A 23610-nucleotide genomic window follows, 5' to 3' on the forward strand; every position below is an offset into this window, starting at 1 on the left:
TCGGTTCTTTTCTTATTAATTTTCAGCTGTGAAAAAATGCTGCTCATATATTAACGTATTCTCAAACAAAACTCTTAGTCCAAAAATTCGTAGCCGAGTCTTTTTTTTTTTTTTTTTTTTAAGTGTGAATAAAATTTATTAAAATCTGAGAATCTGTATCTTCAAATTTTTGAATGAAATTCATATCGTATTACAAATTAATTAGCTCCATTTACAGGTTTTTTAATGGAAATAAAAAATAATGAAAACCGGATTTGAAATAACTGAAATCTTTAAATCTTTGCAACATCGCATTTACAATAAACACATAATCGAAGTGTCTTCGCGGAAGTTTTGAGACCACCGATTTATGTTACATTCTTCATACTGAAACTCCATTTTTACAATCATGGAAATTAAGTGATAGTATTTAATATAGCTTCTTATTCATATTGACAATGTCGTCACTTATCAATCACAACATTATAATATAATCATTATGTATGATATATCTTCTTTATGTATTGAATTGTAAACTTTATATGTAACTTGCTAAAATTACTTGCTAGGGTATTGAATTGTAATCTTATGTGTCACTTGCTAAAATTTTATTCATAAGTACTGTGTTCAAACAGATATAACCATTTTTAATATCTATGTTTTGTAGCAGTAATCAATGTGCCCTATGAGTGGATCTCGTGTGGCCCTAACATGAGTCAGATTTAGATAAGGGTGGACGTGGAGCTAAACCAATTAAACATAATGGTAAACGGGTGGTGCCCACGTCCTCCGTCACTAAACTAAAACTATGCATCTGCGCATTTTATCCTGTAACACGGCACCGTATCGCAAAGAACTAACTAGAGCCCCACTCTAAAATTAATTGCACCAATTATCTGTTCAGCATAGTATTAAGTACTTATTGTTAATGTATGTTAAAGTAGCACTTACCTAACGCTTGGGTATCCACTAATTATTGTGTATCTAATACACATGTTTTAATATCTTTGTACATTGGTTAATGTTCTTAGGAAACAGTACAAATAATTCAGTAGCAAGACACTGTACCACACAGTACTAATCTAGGGTCTAAATTTTAATTCATTGTACTAATTACTTATTCCAGCATAACATTGCGCACCTAATATTTCAGTATGTACATGTCTTCTGTAATCTAATGATAATGCTTCAAAGGATCATAGTGTACTCAACATATGAGTACACACGTTATGTATACATGCTATCGTATCCATGCTTTTGCATACACCTTGTAACATGGCAATGTATTATCCAGTGTCTAACATTAATTAGCTTTAACGACACTGTATGAAGTACCAAATTTGTATGTATGTTTATATATTAGTATATTAGCACAATGAACACGTATGGTTATCTAGATAAAGGTGGACGTGGCGCTATACCGATTAACCGTATTGGTAGAGGGGTGGTGCCCACGTCCTCCGTCGCATGTCGCATGTCACGTCACGTCACTAAACTAATATAGTTCCTTAATTTTGCGCTTTGATTTAGAACCTAAAATTGAATTCTCTTTTTATAATATTGTTGCATGCGTACGGGTTCGTGATAGATTGAATGCACATAGGACCGAAGATAGCTCGATAAAATTCATTTTATCAAAAGAAACACTTCAAAGTTCTAGAACTTTCCATAGAAATACTCGTACAACTCTTCATAGAGTACAATCAGTAACTATACTTCAAACTACTAAGAACGTTAAACACAATGCAATGTAAAACGCATCTAAAAGGCGAAACTCACGTGGTTATCTCAATACTCCGAAGTCTAACACCTGAAAGCAAATATTCTCTCCGGTCTTATATAGTTTTCACCTCGGCGCCGAGAAATGTATAGCATTTCTCGAAATTATCAGAAGGCATATGAGGGCCGGATACAGTTACAGCTACATATGGAATCGATTACTACGGTGATATAGGAACAGGACCAAAATGTCAGAAAATGGTCGCCAGGACCAAAATGTCAGAAAACGGCGATTTCTTGTCAAATTTCGTGACAAACTTTAGTTGTTAAAATCGTCGCCAACTTGGCGATATTTCGCCAAACTACAGAGATAATAATGTTAAATAAACATGCCCCTGTGTTCTTACTTTTCTGGCAAAGCATCGACTCTTTAGGTTTTCATTTTACATTATGCAAAACAATTTCGCACATAATTTCATTAAAATTATTGACTCAGATACACAATTCGCAACAATATTTTGGAACACACATAAATTTTCTTTACCTAAATATAATCAAATCTGTCTATAATTAAATATACTAAAATTAAATCTATTTATAATTACATCTATGTATAATGTCTATTATTAAGAATTTTAAGAACTTTTAAGGGCAAAATGTAACTAAATTAATAACATTTCGAGTTCTTTCATACCGACATTGAATAGAGATGCTCTTGTTGCTGTAATTAATCTCACTTGTCAGATGTAATCAGAACAATACCACGAATTATTATGATGGCAAGGAGTGCAAGATTGCGTCTGTCGTTGGCCAGAGCTTTGAACACCATACAGATGACAGTCCGACTTTATGTTCATTTTCGCCCAAGTTCGGAAGAAGAGCACCTTGGGGAACAGATCTGAGGGTATCTCACTCCTCTTTTCTTAACACTAAGCTCTTGAGAGAACTTTTGGCTCGCCGCATATTTTGAGTGCCATATGTCGCATAAACACTGTGCATTACCAAACATCCATGCCTTCTCCGATACTCGAGCCCGTTCCTTCGGTAACGGCAGTCAGCGTCGCTAACCACTCTCCCGTGACTTGACTAGCTAATGTTAAACTATGACGTTCTCGAATCAGTTTATTCTCCTAATAATTACATCTTTCAACACAAAAATTGTGTGTTTAAATTATTTCAGCACTGTCAAAATTATTTCAAACCGTGTCTAGTTATAATCACAGATTATTATAACAAATCTCTGCAATTCTTATATAAATTTTGTAAAAATATATTCCGTAAATATTGTAAAAACACAAAAGTCACTAATATTGAAACTTCTGACAAATCTATAAAACACAATAAATTTTTAAATGAATGTGGTTTTCACCTAATGACCATAAAACCTGAAGGTCAAGTCATAAAGTAGCTCATTTCGAGTGACCAATAATTATAGGCAAACTAATAAGGTAAAAATCTCATCAACATGCCTATCATGATTTAAAGCAGCTATCAAATCAGATCAAATATTTCGCCAACCTGCCACATGAAGAGAATCTTCTGTTAACACTTCGCCAGCCAATTATATTCTTGACGTCTATAGATAATAGCAAAAACAGCTCTGAATTCGATTATTTAAGTTAGGCAAATTATAAGCGGACCACCTGCTTGAGCCCCATCCCGCTTTTGACCAAAGATCCCTGTTACTTTGTAGAGTCATTAGGTTTATGCAGGAGACGTGAAAATGCGCAGTGCTCTCCTCGGAATTCGAACCTCTCGATTACACGTCCCACGTGCTTCCAGTTACACCCCTAAGGTACTCGGAAAGGAGGGAGAAAATATACTTCTCGAAAAGGAAACACTGTATTACATTACATGCAACTTCAACAAAAATTATCTCAAATCTTACAAAAAGACTGCAGGGTTTATATTTATCAAAACAGAAAAGTGATGGATAGGGTTTCTTTCCAGGGAATAATGAGCCCGTTTTTTCAGGAACTTCTACAAACTTTTAACAGAATTTTAATCCACATTTTCCCTAAGAACATTAAATTGCTAACTTTTTTTAAAGAACAGTGATACCCTAATTCTAAAAGAAGAGGAATGGAATAAAGAATCGTAAACTGTAGTTATTTTCTGTTATCCCCGCCCCCCAAGATTTGACATGATAATAATTTTTAAATATAAAAATTAAATATAAACTGAAAAAATGAAAAATATAATTATCTTACCAATCTTATATCAAATTCACTCATTCTTAAACATGAAAAGCTTCATGTTATGTTGTGCATTTTCCTCAAAATAGATCAAAAAGCAACGTTCCGAATATGCTTTAAACGCTACCAGTGGTCGAGTAGTTAAAAACACTCAATACTAGTAGTTCGACCTGCATTCGAACCCAGGAAAGCGGGCTGTATTGTATGGTTCGTTTTCGTGGTGTTCCCCGTGTGTAACGTGTATACTAATTTCCCTTAGAAAATTTTCCACAAAAGGCATTCCTTTCCCTTAGGTAGATATCCTTCTTGTACTTTGCGAAATTTAAGTAAAAAACCTAAATTTAATAATCTAAAATAAAATAATCTAACCTAACCGAATATACTTTTAAAAACTGTGACCATTAAAAATAATAAAATTGTATCCTTTAGAGGAGGATTACATTTTATACCAATAGTTCTCAACCTCCATTGCTCCATTCCTCTTTTCCCATCGTGTATCAGAACGTAATGTTACATTCCAAGTGATTAATAAAACTGGAAATTATTATTTTAGTATGCTATAAATACAAAGTTATATAAATTTAAAGTTTATTCTGTTAAATAAAGATATATTACTTACGTATTTATTAATATGTAATTTATTTAATACGTATACTAAATCTAAGGAGGAAAATATGTGTAGAGATTTCCTTGTGTTTGCGTAATGTCTAAAAATTTCATTTTTTCAGCTCTTTTGGGTCCCGTGATTTGAATATTCCTTAACTGCTCTTTATCATAAGCATTTTGTTACGGTTTCACTCTACAAATGTGAGCTAGAACAATTCCCTTCGAGACCGCGAAACTTTGGCTCAGAGCCGAAAACTCTCAATTTTTTATGTCCAAGATTCTCCTTTACGCACGCAAAGTTTGTATTGTGTATCTATGACACGATAATATTAGTTTAATTTTTCTGAAAATTCCATTTTACGTTCCAAATTCACATTCGCACATAACTGGAAACATAAAATTGTATGAGACTAAAATTTGCAGCTTTCAAAATATTTTCATTAGAATTTTTCTTAAATAATTCTAAAATAGAACATAAATAGGCATGGAATATTATTCCGTTTCCTTGTGCAATAGCTGGTTAACTAGTAATTTAATTTGAAACTTTCCATGGATGAGACAGTTGCACTTTTAATTTAAAATAATTGAAGATGAAAACACGAAGATAGATAATTGTAGTTTAAAAAAAAATGGAAGCAAGGTTACTAGTGACTTTCAGCAAAAGAAATTTCAAAATTTGTTTGAGTGAATGAATTTGCTACATGTGCAACTACAAAGAGTAATTACATAAAATAAATGCTAACAGACAAAAGCTCCTTTGCCCTTCGTACTACAACAAATATAGCATAAATTATGATGTAATCAGTTAATCTTTTCTCGATATATTTATTTCCAGTTATACGTGTGATTTAGTTTGTCTTGTCCATGTATTTCCTCAAGGGCGTTGGACTTCTACTTCCACCCCAATTTTGAGTCACAGCACCGCGGGGGGGGGCGGGGTGAGGATCTCTCACCAAACCATACGAGAGCTCTACTTTCGACTGCCCCCATGCCACAAAGACACCATACATTTACAAACATCCATGTCTTCTCCGGCCTTCGTACCCGGGCCCTTCGGTACCCCAGTAGGCTTCCCTAACGACTACACCGCCAGGGCTGTTTTTGTTGGATTAATTTCGGATTTGCTATCCGTAAAGTCACGCAACGATCAGCTTTTTAACGAACTCAAATAAATTCTATAAACTTCGGGTGTTATTTTGGTAAATCTTCTACAATCGTTTCCTACAATGAAAATAAATAATAGCTACGAAGTACTAATATCGTACCGACAACGAATTACTGACAATGATGCAGAGAAAGATGCAGTTCGTCTGACATCAGCGAAAACTATCGGATGATTACAGAAACGATATCAATAGTAATAAGTGCAGAGAGGTCTGAACAAATATTAAAGAATGGAAAACTACCAGTGATCATAAAATACGCAGTGATAAAATTTATCAAATTCACGCAAGAAATTTTCTATAGAGAATTAAAGAGTTGGGTTCAATGACGGCATCAACACAGGGTGATTGAAAATAAATATAGCGATTACAAACGGTTATAACTATTTACTTGAATGGAATTTATCTATAAAATTACACAGAATGTTACAGGAAGCTCAAAATTGTGTTTACATACTTTCTAAATATTCTGTGTGACTTCAAGTGCATTAGAAACGTTCATTTTGAGTTCTGGAATTGCTTTCGGCAAAGGAAGCACATACACAGACTCCAAATATGCTTCAGAATGTATGGCGTCAAATGGACTACCGCTCAAGATATTGTCCGTGATACCTAGGGCAGTTGCATAGAACATTTATAAAAAAAGTATGTAAACAAAATTTTGAATCTTCTATATTTTCTGTAATTCTTATCAATAAATTCTTTTCAATTAATCAATTATAGCCATTTGTAATGTCTTTATTCATTTTGAATCTCTCAGTATATCGCTTCTAATGGAGACTACGCTGAATACTATAACAGTCCAGAGGGAAGAGTCACTCTAATAATATGCGGAATTTGTTTCCCCTGCTTTGTTATAACTTAATTGTCATGCTCGTTGCAAAAATATTTTGAAGGCTATCATAAATAACAATAATTTACCCCTCAAGAGGTTACTAGCATTCAACATAATAAAAATGTGTTTTAAAACTAAATATAAAAGTAAAATTCTCAGTGAACAATAAATTAAATTCTAACAAGCATTTTAATAAAAAGAATTTAACTTAAATTTTTAAAAAATAAATAATTTAACTGCAATTTTTCCCAATATATTAGTGACGTAAAAGCCTATCTAAATGATTGTTCTTGCAGCGAATGAAAAATATGCATTCAGAAATCAAAATGCAAAAATTCAATCTAAGGTTCAATAATTCGAAAAAAAGTCATGATGCCGTACGATATACAATGCATATATTTACAAAATTCAAACCTAACAACAGTCTTTCTTGCCTGAAAAAAAAAAACTCTCGAAAATGTTAACTTACTCTAAAATTCTCTTCTCTAGCATCTCGTTGTTACCTGCTTCAAAGATGCAATTCGAAATGCTACTTTTTCACTTTTCATCCTCTCTGAATACCACAGAGAGTAACATTTGCCGGAAGTGACGTCATTGGAAACTATGTGACCTATGAAACTGGTGACTCGTCCACTGCGAAGAGATTTATTTGGTTTTGATGATAAAGCGCAGTGAGGGAAAACTACTAAACCGCTTAGGAAATTAAAGGTTTCGTGTCTACGGTTTCCATTTTCCATTATTGAATTCTGTTAAACCTAATTGTAGACCTGTTCTCGGAATTTTGATTTTTACGTTATTCTTTTGTTCGAAAATCTTCCTTAGGTTAAATATAGAAATTTAGCTCAAATATATATTCAGTTATCCAGGAACTCATTTTTACATTCAGTTGTTGAGAACCAGTTATAAGATTTTCCGGGTCCTAATCCTCAAAGTCGGGCTGAGTCTTCCATCAATTACTCGGTTTTGAATTCACTGAAACCAAATATCATTTTCATAGTTTCTACATTTATATCACGTTTTCATAATTAAAACGAAAGATCATTTAAAACCTTAATATATGCACCAAATTTGACAAAAAACATTATATTGAAGATGTCAGAAGAAACTCCAGATAATTTTAAGTGCTAACTGAAATGGAAGTTCGTATAAATCAACACTGAAAGAGAAACTTTAGAACTATGGACTGTACACCAAAACAACACTTAAATTTATAAGAAATTTAAAAAAAAAATAATAAACTGTTCCATTTAATGACAGTGAAAACAGTTAAAGTGAGAATATCTAGGAAAATGCATGGCATATTAAAACAAAAGACAAATTAAAGCCGTTATTAAAATGCAGGAAAATTCTCACCCTCCAGCGTATAAACAAATTTTACTACATTAAAACTAGAATTTAATATCACATGTATGTTCTAAAACCTAACTGGGAATTGGGGAGAAGTTATATTAACCTATAACTGCGAAAGGAAAACCCACCATTGGCTGCCCTTTTCCTGCACTAATTTGCATTCTGTTTATCCAGCCTATCACTAATTGCTTCGATACATTTTTTAAAGTTTCATAAAATAAAATTAAAATAATTTGCTAAAAATTCCCGTACCCTCAAATCATATTTGAATTTAAAATTAAGTGATTTCTACAGCACTAATAGACATGCAAGTAGTATACCAAATCAATTAGTGAAATTAGTTTATAATCACTAATTTTAGTCATAATAAATAGCTAATTTACTCACTTTACTTTTAGTGATTTATAAGTGATTATCAATGAGTTAGTGATTTACAGAAAAAAGTATTTGCTTGAACTTTTTTAAGCTAGGTAGACTCAGTATTTTAAAATTTGGCTTTGAGTCGGTCTTGTTTATTCTCAGTATATCAAAGCTTCTAAAACTAACATCTTGCAAGATTTATAAGTATAAAACTCGTATAAATCATATATTGTTAATTATTAGAATTCGTAATTTTCAATCGTATCAAAAATTTCGCGAACCGGAAAAAAACAATAATCATTCCTTAAAAATACGCAGATAATTCAACCTAACTTTTACAAAACAACAGTTTATCAGTAAGTAAAGAAATATGTAACTCAGAAACAAGTATTTGCGTAATAAATGCAAACGTTGATTGGACATGGTTCAACAGTGTCACTGTACCGCAGTGTTCTTATAGTTATCGTTGAAGAAGTAACACAATAGCACTGGTGAAAGGTATTTAAAAAAATTCATTTACATTAGACCGATATGCGATTTAAATTTTTCTTTTACTCTGAATTCGCGCGGCATCATTTTAGCGTTGCCGTATTTTCATTATCAGTTCAAATGGGCTTTGTCCCATTTGAACTGATAATGAAAAGAAATGAATGAATTGTCAAAAGGACTATTGTTTTCGTTTTGCGATTTTGCGTTGAATCACTCTGAATGTCCGTTTCACTTTTCAAACTGTTGCCACCAAATACTAATCACCCTGTATTTCATTTGAAGAAATTAAATAATTAAGAATTTGCATAAATGTTATGTATGTTTCTTGCATTGCGATAAAACAACGGTACCTAGACCCATCCAATTTTGAATGATGTAACCCTACTGCGAGTATGGGCGTCTGGAAGACCAAATTTGAAATTTTGTTTTATTATCGGTTTCATATTTTGTAAAACTTTAACTAATTTTTGATTAACAAACTCAACAATTTAAAAGCGACCAATGACAACACTCTACGGGAGGAAAAAAAAACTTTTTATCTCCAGCGCGCGGAACTGGAATATTATGGGAATTTCTAAAGATACATTCATTTTAAAATTATTTTGCGACATTGCTGTTGAACTGAATTTTATGGTTTAAGTGCAAAGAGCATGATAATAAATAAATAAAGGTAACACACAAAACGTTAAAAAAACGCCTCTTTGGACGTAATTTAAAATTTTAAACCTTTCAGATTTTTTAAAATTTTATCCTTTTTTTTCCTGAATCTATGTTTTTTAATTACAGCATATTAACTTACTGAGTCAAAGAAACTGCAACCATATCCGTCATGTAACAGCTTACTGTCCGAAAAGTGTCATAAATAAATTATCTCCAATCGGAGATAGAAAGATAACAAAAGTTTCGAAACTACCTTTTCTAATGTATTAATATGTGACTTTAGGCAGTAACGTAAGTTCAGAGTTGAATCCTAGCGGGCTGATAAAATAAGTGTGTATTGCTGATGAGAAGAAGGTAAACGACGATTATCACACGCTAAGGACAAGAAGAAGCAATAATAAAAAATTACCTATGAGTACTGAGAAAGATGGTATTCGGCCTTTTTATAAGCTGTGCGTAGATTCATCATAATTAAAAATTTTCAGAATTTCTCTGGAGTCAGAGAACTTCATTTTGAGAAAAGTGAAGTGAGCGGCAGTCAGGAGTCGACAGATTCGACTTTCAAATCCATGCGGAGAATAGGATTTCTCAAAGATGTAGATGCGTTAATAAGAGGCAGGTATTTTGAAAATTTTGAAACCTTTTAAGATGAGCTACGCAAGCACTAACCCAAGCTGGTACGACATATGTAAAGATAGGATATATAAATGTTTTACATGGTAGAAGTTTAGAGTTGACTGCTGAGAATTTCATCATAATAAAGCAGTTTGGCTCATGACAGCCGCATTTACTTTAATTCCCAAATACTTTACTGAAGGTGACTATTTGATGATTTTGCAAAAATACCTTACTTGGTGTTAACTGGACATCGAAATTTATGTTTGATAAAAAGCAGAGAGTAATATTTGTCTGGGTTAATTTTAAATCATCACATATTACAGCATTCTTCAATTCCATCAAGACTTTTCTGTCATCTTGTAAACGCATAGTTAACTTTGATTGATTTTATAAATAAGTATGTTCTGCATAAATTGCTTCTTTATAATTTGTGAAAGGTAAGTCATTGATGAAAATATTAAATAGGAATGGAGTAAGGAGTGATCACTGTGAGACTCCCGAATGAATCGATTTCATATGTGAGAGAAATGCTACCAACATTTTCTTTAAAGTTTCTCATACTTAAGTAATTTGCAATCACAGAAAGAATAAGGATGTCAAATGTTATAGAAGGTCTTTTCTAAGTCCAGAAAACTCACCATAATAGCTTTTTTATTGTTCATACCTTCAGAGGTTGTGCCAACTACCTACAAAATTTGTAGTATTTAAATGACCTGGTTAGAAACCAAACTACTAAGGTGTGATGATTTAATGTTTATTAATAAAGCTATAGATTTTTTTGAGAATAACTTTCTCAAATAATTTTCCAACAGTAGAGAGCAGACTGATGGGCCTGTAACTTCTGGGACTGATTGGGTCTTTCCCAAGTTTCTTGAATACAGTGATGACTGAGGTTTTCCAGCAATCTGCACAATAAACTTTACTACGGCATGCGTTGAAAAGATTGCACAAAATCACAATGGCCTTCCGTAAAAAAAGCTCTTATTAAAAAACGAAATTAAAAAAAGCTCTCGAAATGTCTCAATTATAAGCTAAACAGGGATTTAATTCTTTAATTATGACTTAAGTTCAGTCGGTGAGCTTTCGAAATAAGGGACCTTAGAAATCTCCTAATCAGTATAGTCATATTTTCGGCAGATTCGACGAAAATCAGTAATAAGTTGATTTTCTAAGCTACCTGGAATGTCATTTGCCATTTTTCCTTGAGTATACACAAGTCTACAATTTCCGGTGATAGGTCTAATGGGATCACACTTGTTTTTAATTTTTTGGAAATTCTCCAGATGGACTTTTTTTTTAATGTATAGTGAGCTAAAGCATTTTTGCCACTGGTTTCTGTCTATGCTGCATGCTATTTTCTTTTATGGTTCTTTCTCGATTTTGAAGTCGGATGTTATGTGCCACTGCTTTCTAAGGTGATTCTTACTTTTGATGAAGTTAAATATGTCTCAGAATAGTGTTAGATTTTTGCTATTGGCATGACGAAGGAAGCACGTTTAATGCAGCTTAGAACAGGCTTAATCTATGGACATGAAACCGAAAGTTATATCTCTGTAGTGTAACAAAATTCCGTTTGTTTGATTAAAAGTCTACCAATGATAAGCTCTCATAATATTTTATGAGATTGTCCAAGCTTTATGCAAATGAAAAAACTAATCACTGTTCACAAGTCACTTCCAAAAAAGATTAATATTCTTTGCAAACAAACCCATTTATAGGTTACGATACACTCAATGCTAGAAAATCGCTTTCACGTGATATTTAAAAATACATTTTGTTATCAATAGATTAACTCTGACATTTAAGTGTTAACATTGTTTGCCACAAAATTTTGATAGCCAGTTTTTGAGAACTGAGCAATTTTTTACCCATAATTTTAATTGTTTTCGAAGTATTATTATATTTGTTTTCAGCTGGACATTGACGACTTGATTAGGTTTATATAAAACTATACAAAATGGATGACATTAGATGAAAAATAAGAATGATTCTTTACCTCTTGAATAAAATGAAAAAAAGAAATATATAGAGAGGAGTGCATTCTATATGTAATCTATGCTATTGCAAAGTTTACTATTATCATCACATTTTATTGTAGAGGCAAGTAATAGCGTGTACAAGAATTAGATATTTTGGAAACGATATATTATATAATATTATAAATATATTTTATTTATTACACTATTGGTATAAAGTAAACTTGTTGCAAAATACAATTAAAAAGTACAAGATAAAACTACAAGCCCACTAGCCACCACTGAACACTGACAGCCTGACCCAGGTTTCACATTATGACACACAAATGACAAAAGAACATGAAGAAAAAAAAACAAAAGGACATGATGTGGAAACACAATGGATCTTTCCAATTCTACGGATTCAGAACTCAGAAAACTGCAGGGAAGATTTTGGGCACCCTTTTTTGGAATGAATATTATTCTCTGCTTATTAAAAAATCCACTACATAGCGATGTTTATTATAGGAATATTTTCTTTTAACTGCGAAAAATCATGGCAACTTTAGCAGAAAATATTGCTTTTCCTGGGCTTCACGGAAGGCTAAGATTTCCCACAGTGCTATTCAGCAGTGCTGATTCTAACTTCTTCCGCATCCATCTTATTCACCAGATCTGGCTCTTAACATTTTTTTTTTCCTTTCAAAACGTAACCTCATTTGCGAAGTTCCCATTATTACGAAAATGATTATTTAAAAGATAAAGAAGAAGGAATGAAGACCTGATGCGTTTTTTTCACTTGGAATCCAACCGGAAGGGGTCGTTAAGTGCGTGAATTCCAAAGGAAATTACACAAAAAACCGAGAAAATAAATTTAGACATTTATCTTATACTAACGGTATTTGACTTAAAATTATTGAAACTTCTCCTTCCTTATAAACCGATACTTTTTCATCTTGAATACCAAGTGATAAATTTTACTAAAATTATTCTTCCATAAAATTTTATCCAATTACATATCCATTAGATAATCGTTCAGAACTGCTTAATTTAATCAATATTTTACTACATCCACTTCACTAAAGGTACGAAAGAAAAATGTTACAAAGTTTACATATGATAACGCTACAAAGTTTATAATTATTTTTCTATAAATTTTTCTATTTTATTAATTTTAAGTCTCTTAAATTCTTGCAAGGCGTTTGTAACCTACTCCGGATTTTTGACTACATTAGTCTTGTATTTAAATTAGTACTCATTTTTATGAGAAAAAAATCTGCTAACGGTGTTAAAAACGGTCCTAGCGGAATTTTTCCAAAATTTTTGAGACATTACATTACATTACGTTACTTTATCATGTATTTTTCACACTCTTGGCGCGTATTACCACTGTACGAATTATAAGGTGTTTTTCTTGGATGCGCTTTGCGTATGATCCAGTTTTTAAAATGTTGCCATTTGTGGAAACATAAGATCCTGATTTTTATTTTGAATTTAATCGATTTTTAATTACTTAACAATCTAAGTGATTTAAAAGCAATGAACGCATTCCTTAAAGTATTTTTTTCCTATTTTCTTTTTTTAATAATCTATATAATTGATATAAATTAAAATACATCCTTATAATTGATAAAACATGTTTTTCTAATGTCATGTGTTAGGAACCTGATACACAATATTTTTGTTTTAACTCTTATTAAATTATATTATTTCATTCCAAATTATTACTCAAATAGTTAGTTACCGTTTGTATTCATGCAGATATTTATAACTCAAGGACAGTACATCACAAAGCACGAAATACACTTTTGTAGTTTGGATCATATTCGCTTGAAATTTAAAGGTCACAATAATATTAAACACTTTCAGTTAAGGAAAGAAAACAGAGAAATTTTCTTTTGTTTTTAAGAAAAGAAAACAGATAATTTTTCTTTTCTTAGAATAAGAGAAGAATGCATTTCGCAGACATTTCGTTTTTTAATAAGTTGAATATTTAAGGAAATTTCGCTGTCGGCATTATTTTGTTAACCACATTTTTTTGCTTCTCGTTCTAAGCTTAATTTTTGTTAATTATTAGAATTGTTGCATAATTATACAGTAACATCTGAACATTCAGATTATTACACTGAGTAAAATGTTTTTTGAAAAGAATTTTATTATATATATATTTTTTTCTGTTGATTATATTGCTTATCTCAATCCGAATTTATCGTAGTGCTTTTCTAAGCCACCCCCCGTTAGTCAGATATCTAGTTCATAGATTTAAATCTTGTAATACTTCCCATTCTTTCACGAATGGCACACTAAAATTAAGATTATTAACAACTGAACAACAAGCTATATGAATATTACAGTCAAGTGCACTAGAAGAGCACGTCGCTTATTTTAAATCTAAAATTAAAAAATATTATATCTTGAAATAATGCAATTAAAAAACTATATCTTATTAAACATTTATCGTAAGAATCGTAGTTAGGCCGAAAATAAGGCCTCTATTTAAACAGTAATAAAAATTCACAGTGTACAAAAAGAATGTTTGAGGAATTTAAAAATGCTTTCAGATTAACACAGAGATGTTAACAGAAAGATAGAAATACCCTTATAATCTAAATGCAACTTTTACGCGCAGTAAAACAAATTCAAGCGATAGTAAGTCATGTGAATTGTGATATTCACTTTCTGGGAGGAGCTAAAAGCGAATTCACAATATCTCGTGTTATAAATATTACACATAACTGGAAAACTTCCCTTTCCCTATCCCCCCAAAAAATCACAAATATCCTTCTCCGTAACAATAAGTGTGGCTCTTACCTCTTATCGAATTGTCTATCCATATTGCTGCTGATAAGATGATCTCACGGGTATAGTTATTCCAGTTTCAAAGCACACACATCGAGAAGTACTTAGAGACGAACAGGAAAGCGAGCGCACCCCCTCCTGACGATAGGCTCCCGCGTACCGAAAAGAGCGCACAGTGAACGGGGAACAGAGATATTTTGGGCAACACTATGTTATTGCCCAATAACTTTGAGGTTAAGCGCCGGGTACGGGTTTTAAAAATGAGCTGGGCTCAATCCGACAAAAAAGAGGGCGGTGGAGGACGCAGAAGTAAGGGCTGCCACCGATTCTGTAGTGATCCTAAAATGCGAGCCAAACTTTGGTTTTTAATAAACTTATAGGGACGCATGATCATCGGAACACAGCCAAGAATGCGTCTCGTAAGGGTTATATGCAGGTTAGGAGGAGGAAGAACACAAAATGTAGGACGGGTCGGGATTCAGATTTGTCAGGGTTTTGAAAGTAAATTAATTAGCATTGAAATCTTCAATAAAGAATTTTACGAGTTTCGCCGATGCGCCTGATTATAAAAAAAGCTATATTACCCCTGAAAAACTTTCTGTTAATTATTTTTTTTCTTATCCGTAAAATTAGAAATACACCTTTTGAAAAATGTTATGCAGAATATTTTTTCCTTACCCTACATCTTCAGTTGGTTAATTGGCTATGGCAAAAGCAAGGGTTTTGTGAATAAGGGTTTGCTTTATACGATTACGGCAAAGCCTCAAGGACTATCTGCCTAAGGGAGGGATGAACTTCTAAGGGAAACTGGCTAGTATACCCGTTACACATGGGGCGAAAACGCCCATGCAGCCAGCCCGTTCGCAGGGTTCGAACTACCAGTGTTCAGCGGCTTTACCGCTCTGCCACTGGTGGACCCTTGTGAATAAGGAATGTCTTCAAAAAGGGCTTTATAAGAGACATTTTCACTTGTATGCGTTATACATTGGTATTGGATTATGGATTATTGAATTATGGCAAAGCGCACGAGGGCTATCTGCCTAAAGGGAGGGATGCCTTCGTGGAGGACTTTCCAAGGGAAACTGGCTCGTATACACGTTACACATGGGGAAAACCACGAAAACGCCCATGCAGCCAGCCCGTTCGCGGGATTCGAACCTCGGACCGAACTACCAGTGTTCAGCGCCTTTACCGCTCTGCCGCTGGTGGGCCGTTATACATTGGGAAAACAAACAGAAAACCACCCCAATGCAAGTAAATTCATTCGCTAGTATTTGAAGCCGTGATGAATTAAAAATGCCTTTGCATTTTTACTTTAAAATATTTTTGGTAGCAAAAATACACAATTCCCTCAGACCGGACGGGCCTTCACTAGAAAACCTAGATTTCTAAAAACTACCATGAGAAAAAAGTCTTTTCTTGATTTTAATGCCAAAATGCCCGTGGTACTTTACACCTGGAGTTAGGTACTTTTAATATATTGCTTTAATTTCTTGGATATACTTCAAGATGCAAAAAGGTTCTTACAGACATCACAGGCCTTGCCGATTAGAGAGGGCTTTAACAGTGCGCATATTTTTACGAATAAACTGCAATTTTAATCAGTGTGTTTAGCTCACTTATTTCGTGATCACATTCTAACCCTCGTTCCTCATTATTTGCATCACGTAATTAGAGTCACATATTTACTGCAAATTTCTATATAAACTATTAAGCAAACTGAAGGTTACGAAGTGAAAGTTGTTAATGTGAATATAGGTATGCGTGAATTTAAAACCCTTCTATCGTTTTAAACAATACATTCCTGTAAAAATCAAACAACTAAAAAGAAAAGTAAAAACTTCAATAAATAATAAACAAGAAGTAGATACAAACTGTTGAACCTATGTATAATACATATATGTAAATATCTCATGTACATATTTACAAAACATTTGTTTAGTTAACATTCAAATGACGTAGGTAACAATTTTTAAACACTTTCGACATTTTTAGCTTTCGTTTCATCTTGACATTTTTCGGTACTTACGTATTATCCCGTCGATCGGGAAACTTGCCGCCAAGCAGGGCGATTTAGAACGAATTATAGATAAAGATGACGTAGAAACACACTCATAACACTTGTGCTAACCCCAATTAATTCTTGATAAGCCCCCTTTTTTTTTACGAACAAATCTATAAATTAACTGTTATCGCCGTATTTGAAAATGCCGCTTGCATTTTGGGAGAAAAAGGTTTAAAATTTGTGATTTGCCTTCTACAGAACATTAAGCAGTACATTATTTTTAAAGTTATAGGACCCTAATATAAAAACGATATGGTACTTTATTTGAAAACGGTTAAACAATGGCAATGCATCGCAATCTCGCAGTACCAAACCCGACGTATATATATTACATATATATATATATATATATATATATATATATATATATATATTACATATATATATATATTACATATATATATATATATATATATGTTACATATATATATATATATATATATATATCCACCTCCTTACCCGACTTAAAATTCTTAACCGACCTTTATTTTTGCAATCGTTGATTTTAGTCATATACTACCTCATCATTGCATATGCTTTTTTAAATGATGAAAGTATTTACGTTTTGGCAATGTCAAATTTAAAAAAAATAGTTAATTTTGGACAAACAACGAAGTCTAACTTTTAATGTGGTCTCACATTTCCTATACTTATATTTGGGAACATTTTGTGCTCGTTATGAAAAAATAATAAAAATCTGAATTTATATTGCGCCCAAAGAGGTGTTTTTCTTAACATTTTGTGTGTTATCTTTTTTTATTAAATATCATGTTCCTCCCCCCCCCGTACAGTGTTGCCATTGCTGGCTTTGAAATCGTTTAGTTTTTAATCGAAAACCGAAATGCTTTATAAAATATGAAATTGATAATAAAACAAATTCCAAATTGGGACTTCCGGATGCGCATATTCGAATGGAGACGTACGTTATTCAAAATTGGATGGCTCTAGGTACCGTTGTTTTATCACAAGGCGAGAAACATACATATATTTATGCAGATTTTTCATTATTTAATTTCTTTAAATATAATACAGAACTCTAATATTTGGTGGCAACAATTTAAAAAGTGATTCGCCATTTATAGCGAAACAACGCAAAATGCCAAAACGAAATTAATAGCCCTTCTGGTCGAATTGCCCTCTGGGCTTAAAATTGACATGGATACTTAATTTTCAAAATCTGAATTTTTCATGTCATTTTCAAAACTTGAGGGATCAGTTAATTAAATTTAAATAATTTGAGAAAATAAGTTTAAATGAAGTGCAGCAAAACAAAATGGACGTACAAGAAAGACATGTAATGTCCACATCATAATTTTCTTTTCGCTATCGTCAAAACAGATGATGTACTGGGTAAGGTGCTTATCGGCAGAGATAAATGTTGTTCTGGCTCATAGCCGCCTAGACGGAATAGTGGTTAATGACACCTACTATCGTACAGAAGGGCCCAGAGGCGAATTTTGGAGAACCATGTATGTTTGTACCCTCATACTGTCTGTGCGGCAAGGAGGCACTTATGCATGCGAATCGAAATCCTCTCGAGAGGTTAGTGATAGAGAAAGAAGATACGAGACGTCGGCACCTGCGGGTGCTCCGGCACACAAGCCTTGGCTATGCCTAATATGCTTACTTGGATGTGTAGATGCCGGTCTTATTTCAACTCGTACCTGTTTTAACTCGTAAATTTATTTCAGTGCCATCAACTTAATCAATATCAGATTGGATTTTTTGCAAAGGATCACCATCTTCATCATTAAAATCTGCAGTGCAGATTCAACACGGAAGGGGGGGGGTCAGTGACTAATAATTTAATTTTCTCACCCTTTTCTTATTACAATATTCATTTTAAAAGTTAGGTTTGTTCACTTCATTCTTTGGAAGCTTTTTTTTTTACTTCCTTGTACGAAGTAAAGGAAGCATTGTAATCACGAAAAATTCCGGCTACCATATTTCAACGAAAATATACATTTTGACCGCTATCGAACGCAATTTAACGATGGGTTTTGAGTGATATCTGTACTTAAGTGTAATAATAAATGATGTGCCAAATGTGATGATAAATGGAACTCTCCGCAATAACCCAGAAATATTGGATACGTGCAGGATGAAATGTGTGATCTGAAAAAAAATTATGGAATTAAAGTAACTTACCCCCAAAGGATGACACTTCAAATAATGTGAATTACGAGAAATTTATTATATCCTGACATCGTGAAATTTTAAATTAACACTAGTATAAATCAAGGAAACATATCCAGAGAGAAGACAATAGACGGCAAACTACAGCAGCAGTAAGAATCAGTTCTACCATTTTGAGTCCTAGCCTTTCGTGCACAAAATGCGTAAAGTTCCAATCTAAACAATCTCAGTTCATCTTCGTTACACAAAGTTACATGATAACAAAATTCAATTTTTATAGCGAAGGCTTTGACTTGAATTATTATTCCAGTATATTTTTGTGGAAACACAAGGCCAATTCTAGCATCAGATGCAACACGTGCACGGGAATTCCTTTCGAGAACGTCTCAAGTCGTAAAACATCATTCATTTACCGCAGAAGTCAGCATCTAGATCAATTTTAGTTGAATCTTCATATCACTTACTATTATTTTTTGACAAAATGCATTCTCTTGAAACTATATGGAGATGGTCGTCAGAAAGGCACGAAAAGTACAAATCGCAGACACGCATCATCCCCGGTGAGAACGGACAGAAGCCCGCCCTACACCTTCGGAGTCTAGCAGCAGAAGAGACAGAAAACCGGTTGTAGTGGTCAATCTCGCTCTGTCATTGAGCGGTCGCAGTGAACAGACTTGATGTTGAATAAATGTGGAGGCTTGCCTGCACAGTAAGGACAGAATAATGAACTTTTTCCGAAAACGAATTACAAAACTGATTTAAGGTAGATTCAGAAGAGATTTTTTTCATGGCGTCTGTACGTACTTAGATATGTACATGCGTACGTATATATGTATGCATCTCGCATAACTCAAAAACGAATAGCCCCAGAAAGTTGAAATTTTATATATAGGACTGCTATAACATGTAGTTGTGCACCTTACCTTTTGGTTGCAATCGGCCTCACCAAAAGTATATATATTATACCCACTCTGTTACTCGGCTCAGTGACCTCAGATTTTTTTTATTATTCTTATATTAAAATTTTCTTATTCTCATATATTATTCTTATATTTTTATGTTGGTAAATTGTGCAATTTTAGCTTAATAAATGATTGAAATATGTTGTTCTTATCTTCCGGTTAAGGATTTTATTCCTTTAGTTAACCTGCATGTTATAGTTTTAGAATTACCAAAAATTTATTAGCAGTTATTTAAGTGCGGCTAAGCCTAATTTTTTTTTTATCATAGCAGCTATATTTGTTTACATTCGAAACTTGGCAGAATATTGAATTTGTTGCCAATCTAGAGAAACTAAGCTTCGCAACAACAAATACAACGTCTTCTTTTATTATTGGGAATTAAATCATACTTAATTCATTCTCGAATCATCATTTAAGTTATTAAATTAGCGCATATATTGACTCAACTTTGCGTTCACAAGAAATTAAGGCAGTTTCACGCCTTCATCGTCTTTTTGTCGAGTGAGACCAAAAGTAAACTTTCTGTTTTGTGCACCGAAAACTCTGCCGTCTTACCCGCTGGCCGTATAGCTTGTTTTTGAGTAGAAACTCTAATTTTAATTGTAAAAGTAATTCTTTAAATGGTTTTAACTGTATTTATGTTTTATATTTTTCAATTTTTAATTAAAATATTTTGAGGATTTATGTATTTTTGCCTTGTCGAGAAGTGAGAACTGTTGTCGAGAAGTGAGAACTGAATTAATTCAATGAGATATACATCTCTAAATAAATTCGAGGAAATAAGTTTAAATGAAATGCAGGAAAAAATGCATATAAGTTAATATTCCGTACAAGGAAGCTATGTGTTATGCACATCACATTTTTTTTTATTATTAAAAGGAGTCTGATATCATTTATCATTTTTGGTTCCATACCTTAACACTATGATGTGAAAAGATGCTTAAATATGTCAGAGTTTCCTGCTTCATACAAAATGCAAAAATAGATGAAAAACTTGATGAAAACACCAAATCAAAAACGTAAAAATGTACTATGGTCGCGAATACATTGTAATATTTCAAAAGAAGAAATACTTCCTATCATCTTTAGAAAGATAGACATATTACCTAACATTAGTATAAAAAAGATTTCGGAAAAATTACATGGCCTAATACTTTAATTTAGATCAATTAAAAGCCTAGTTCAATTTTAAAACTTATGGAAACTTATTCTGGCAAAATTTATTATATTTTGAAAGACCTGCTGATGTTCGCCTCCCACGCCGAATTCGATAACTCTGGGAGGGGAGTTCTCGAGAAGTTTTAGAATAATTGCGGTGACTCACTTTCTTGGCAAGTTCTTATCATTAAGCGCTGATAAACGAGAATTCAAAAACACGGGAACATTTAGAGACAAGCGAATGTTGTTGAGTGTTGAAGTGAAGAAAAGAAAATAAGGTATAAAATGTTAGTAAATCTAAATAACATTTAAAATTTTCATTTTTTCCCTTTAAGCAAAGTTTTATTATTATAAGTGAAATTTTTTTAATTGTAAATTTTACAATTGACTTTTTATATAATGATCATTCAAATATCGTTATATTTTCAATCTAATATAACAAAAGAAAAATGTCTTAAAAATATGATGTGGACCCCACATGACTTTGTCTAGCCTATTCAATTATATGCAATTTTTGCTGCATTTCATTTACACTTATTTCCTCGAATTCCATTAGAGATATAGCATTTTGCATTCAATTAATTCAATTCTGACTTCGTGGCAAGGCAAAAATCGATAAAAACTCAAAACATCTTTATTAACAATTGTAGGATACAGAAAAATATAAAACACCAAATACAATTAAAAAACAATTTTTACAATTAAGATTAGAGTTTCTACGCAAAAACAAACTATTCGGCCAGCGGACACAAAGACATATTTTCCGGTGCACAAAAAGACACTGAAGTTGGCGCAGAAATTACCTTAATTCACTATTCTACTAAGAGTTTCAAAACCAAACAACTGCAGGCTTAGTAGCACTTAAACAACTTTTAAATTGTTGACGATTCTACAACTAAGGCCCGAAAACCTTAAGCAGAACATAAGAATAACATCATTTAATCACATTTAAAGCAAAAACTGTACAATTTACTATTATACAAGAACAAAAAACTGAACTCAGCGAACCGGGTAACAGAGTGGGTATATTATATGTGTATTTATATCCCTTGGTGCGGACGATTCCAGCCAAAAAGGGAGGTGCACAATTACACTCTATAACATTTCCATGTACAAAATATCAACATTCTGATGCTACTCGTCTTTGAATTATGCAAGATAAATACATACATACGAACGTAAGTACAGATGTCATGAAAAAAATCTCTTTTGAATCCGTTTTAGGAAAAATAGTCCTTTATTCTGTCCGTACGTACAGAAGTTACCCAAAAACGTCGTTCAGATTTATTCGAGAGCATTTAAAATGGTTATTTTCTTTGAAATGCAATTTACGAAATTTTTCGCGATTACAATACTTCCTTTACTTCGTGCGGGGAAGTAATAAAACAAAAAAAAAACTTTGAAGTTTATTTTGTTTTACTTTAAAGACAAATAAACGATTTGAACTTTACTACCTATTAATAATTTAAGAAATTTTGTAACAATTTTATCCATCATGAAGCTGAAAATTACATAGAAAAGAATAAAGAATATACTACATAAATATACCCTTCCAAGAAATATGCAGAAGTTTGTCGCCATATTTCGTAATTGATAAATTTCAATAAATAAATCAGATCAATTTTAATAAATATAAGTAGATATATATGTCTCTTTTATTTAATATCTAAACTAACTGTCAATTAGCATTTTTTTTTCTAATTTGACATTGCTAAAACAAAAATGGCAAAAAATGTACGTATCAATCTGTATCGCCTCTCAAATTTAGACTAGAGTCTAATGAGAATGAGTTCTTAATTTCGTTTTGTATATTCTAAATAGGTTTTACAACTACATCTCAATTCATTGGATTTTTTGTTTAAAGGTTAACATTTAATTTTAAAAAAATTTTCTTTTGTTTTTTCACTTTTGTTTTTCACTTTCGTTTTCAATTCTTTTAAAGGGATATAATTCTCTTTGTTTAACATTATTCTAATGTTTCTCATTAGAATTTATATTTTTTCCCTTGCTTTGGGAAAGAGCCAGAATTTTCGCGTGAACTATTATAATTATAATTTAAATACATTGAAATGGTTCATCTGCTAATTCTGGATACAGAAAAGGAAGGATTTTTATAGAAGAGAGATTTCAATTAATGTCAAAGTTCCTCCCCTCCTGATGAAGCGACACTGAGATTGATTGAATTCCTCTTCTGTTTTTGCTCATTTTTCTTGAAATTTTATAATTTTTGAAGAGGGGTTTTGCTTGTTTGAAGTGTTTTGGTTTTGACCTTTTTAAATTTATTGTTGCATTTCTATGATCATTTGAAATTTATTAATTATGAATTTCAATTTCTGGTCTTTGTGAAACATTAGTTCTAATTTCTTACTTTATGTCTTTAATGATAATTATATGGTAAGAAATTTAGAACTAATATTGTTGTTCTATGAATTGAATTCTTTGTTGCATTTAAGTGATTATTTGAAATTTATTAATAATGAATTTCAATTTCTGGTCTTTGTGAAATATTAGTTCTAGATTTCTTATTTTATGTCTTTAATGATAATTTTTCTGAAGCTTAA

At 32.3% G+C, this 23610-nt stretch overlaps 1 protein-coding gene across 2 annotated transcripts in view; it reads right to left on the reverse strand.

Moving 5' to 3' along the window:
- Positions 1–23610, reverse strand: part of LOC118194913 (uncharacterized) — a 98985-nt gene that overhangs the window by 53755 nt on the left and 21620 nt on the right. Inside the window, exon 1 of one of the 2 annotated variants that reach the window (XM_035366125.2) lies at positions 14741–15038. The exons of the other annotated variant lie outside the window; for it this stretch is intronic. Within the exon in view, the coding sequence (XP_035222016.2) occupies positions 14741–14763 (23 nt within the window). The 5' untranslated portion in view covers positions 14764–15038. Of the gene's footprint in view, positions 1–14740; positions 15039–23610 lie in introns of those variants that run through there. 2 annotated transcript variants of the gene reach the window in all.

Source organism: Stegodyphus dumicola, chromosome 6, assembly GCF_044657685.1.
Source record: "Stegodyphus dumicola isolate Sdum_Otavi_A_Nest chromosome 6, ASM4465768v1".
Lineage (NCBI taxonomy): Eukaryota > Metazoa > Arthropoda > Arachnida > Araneae > Eresidae > Stegodyphus > Stegodyphus dumicola.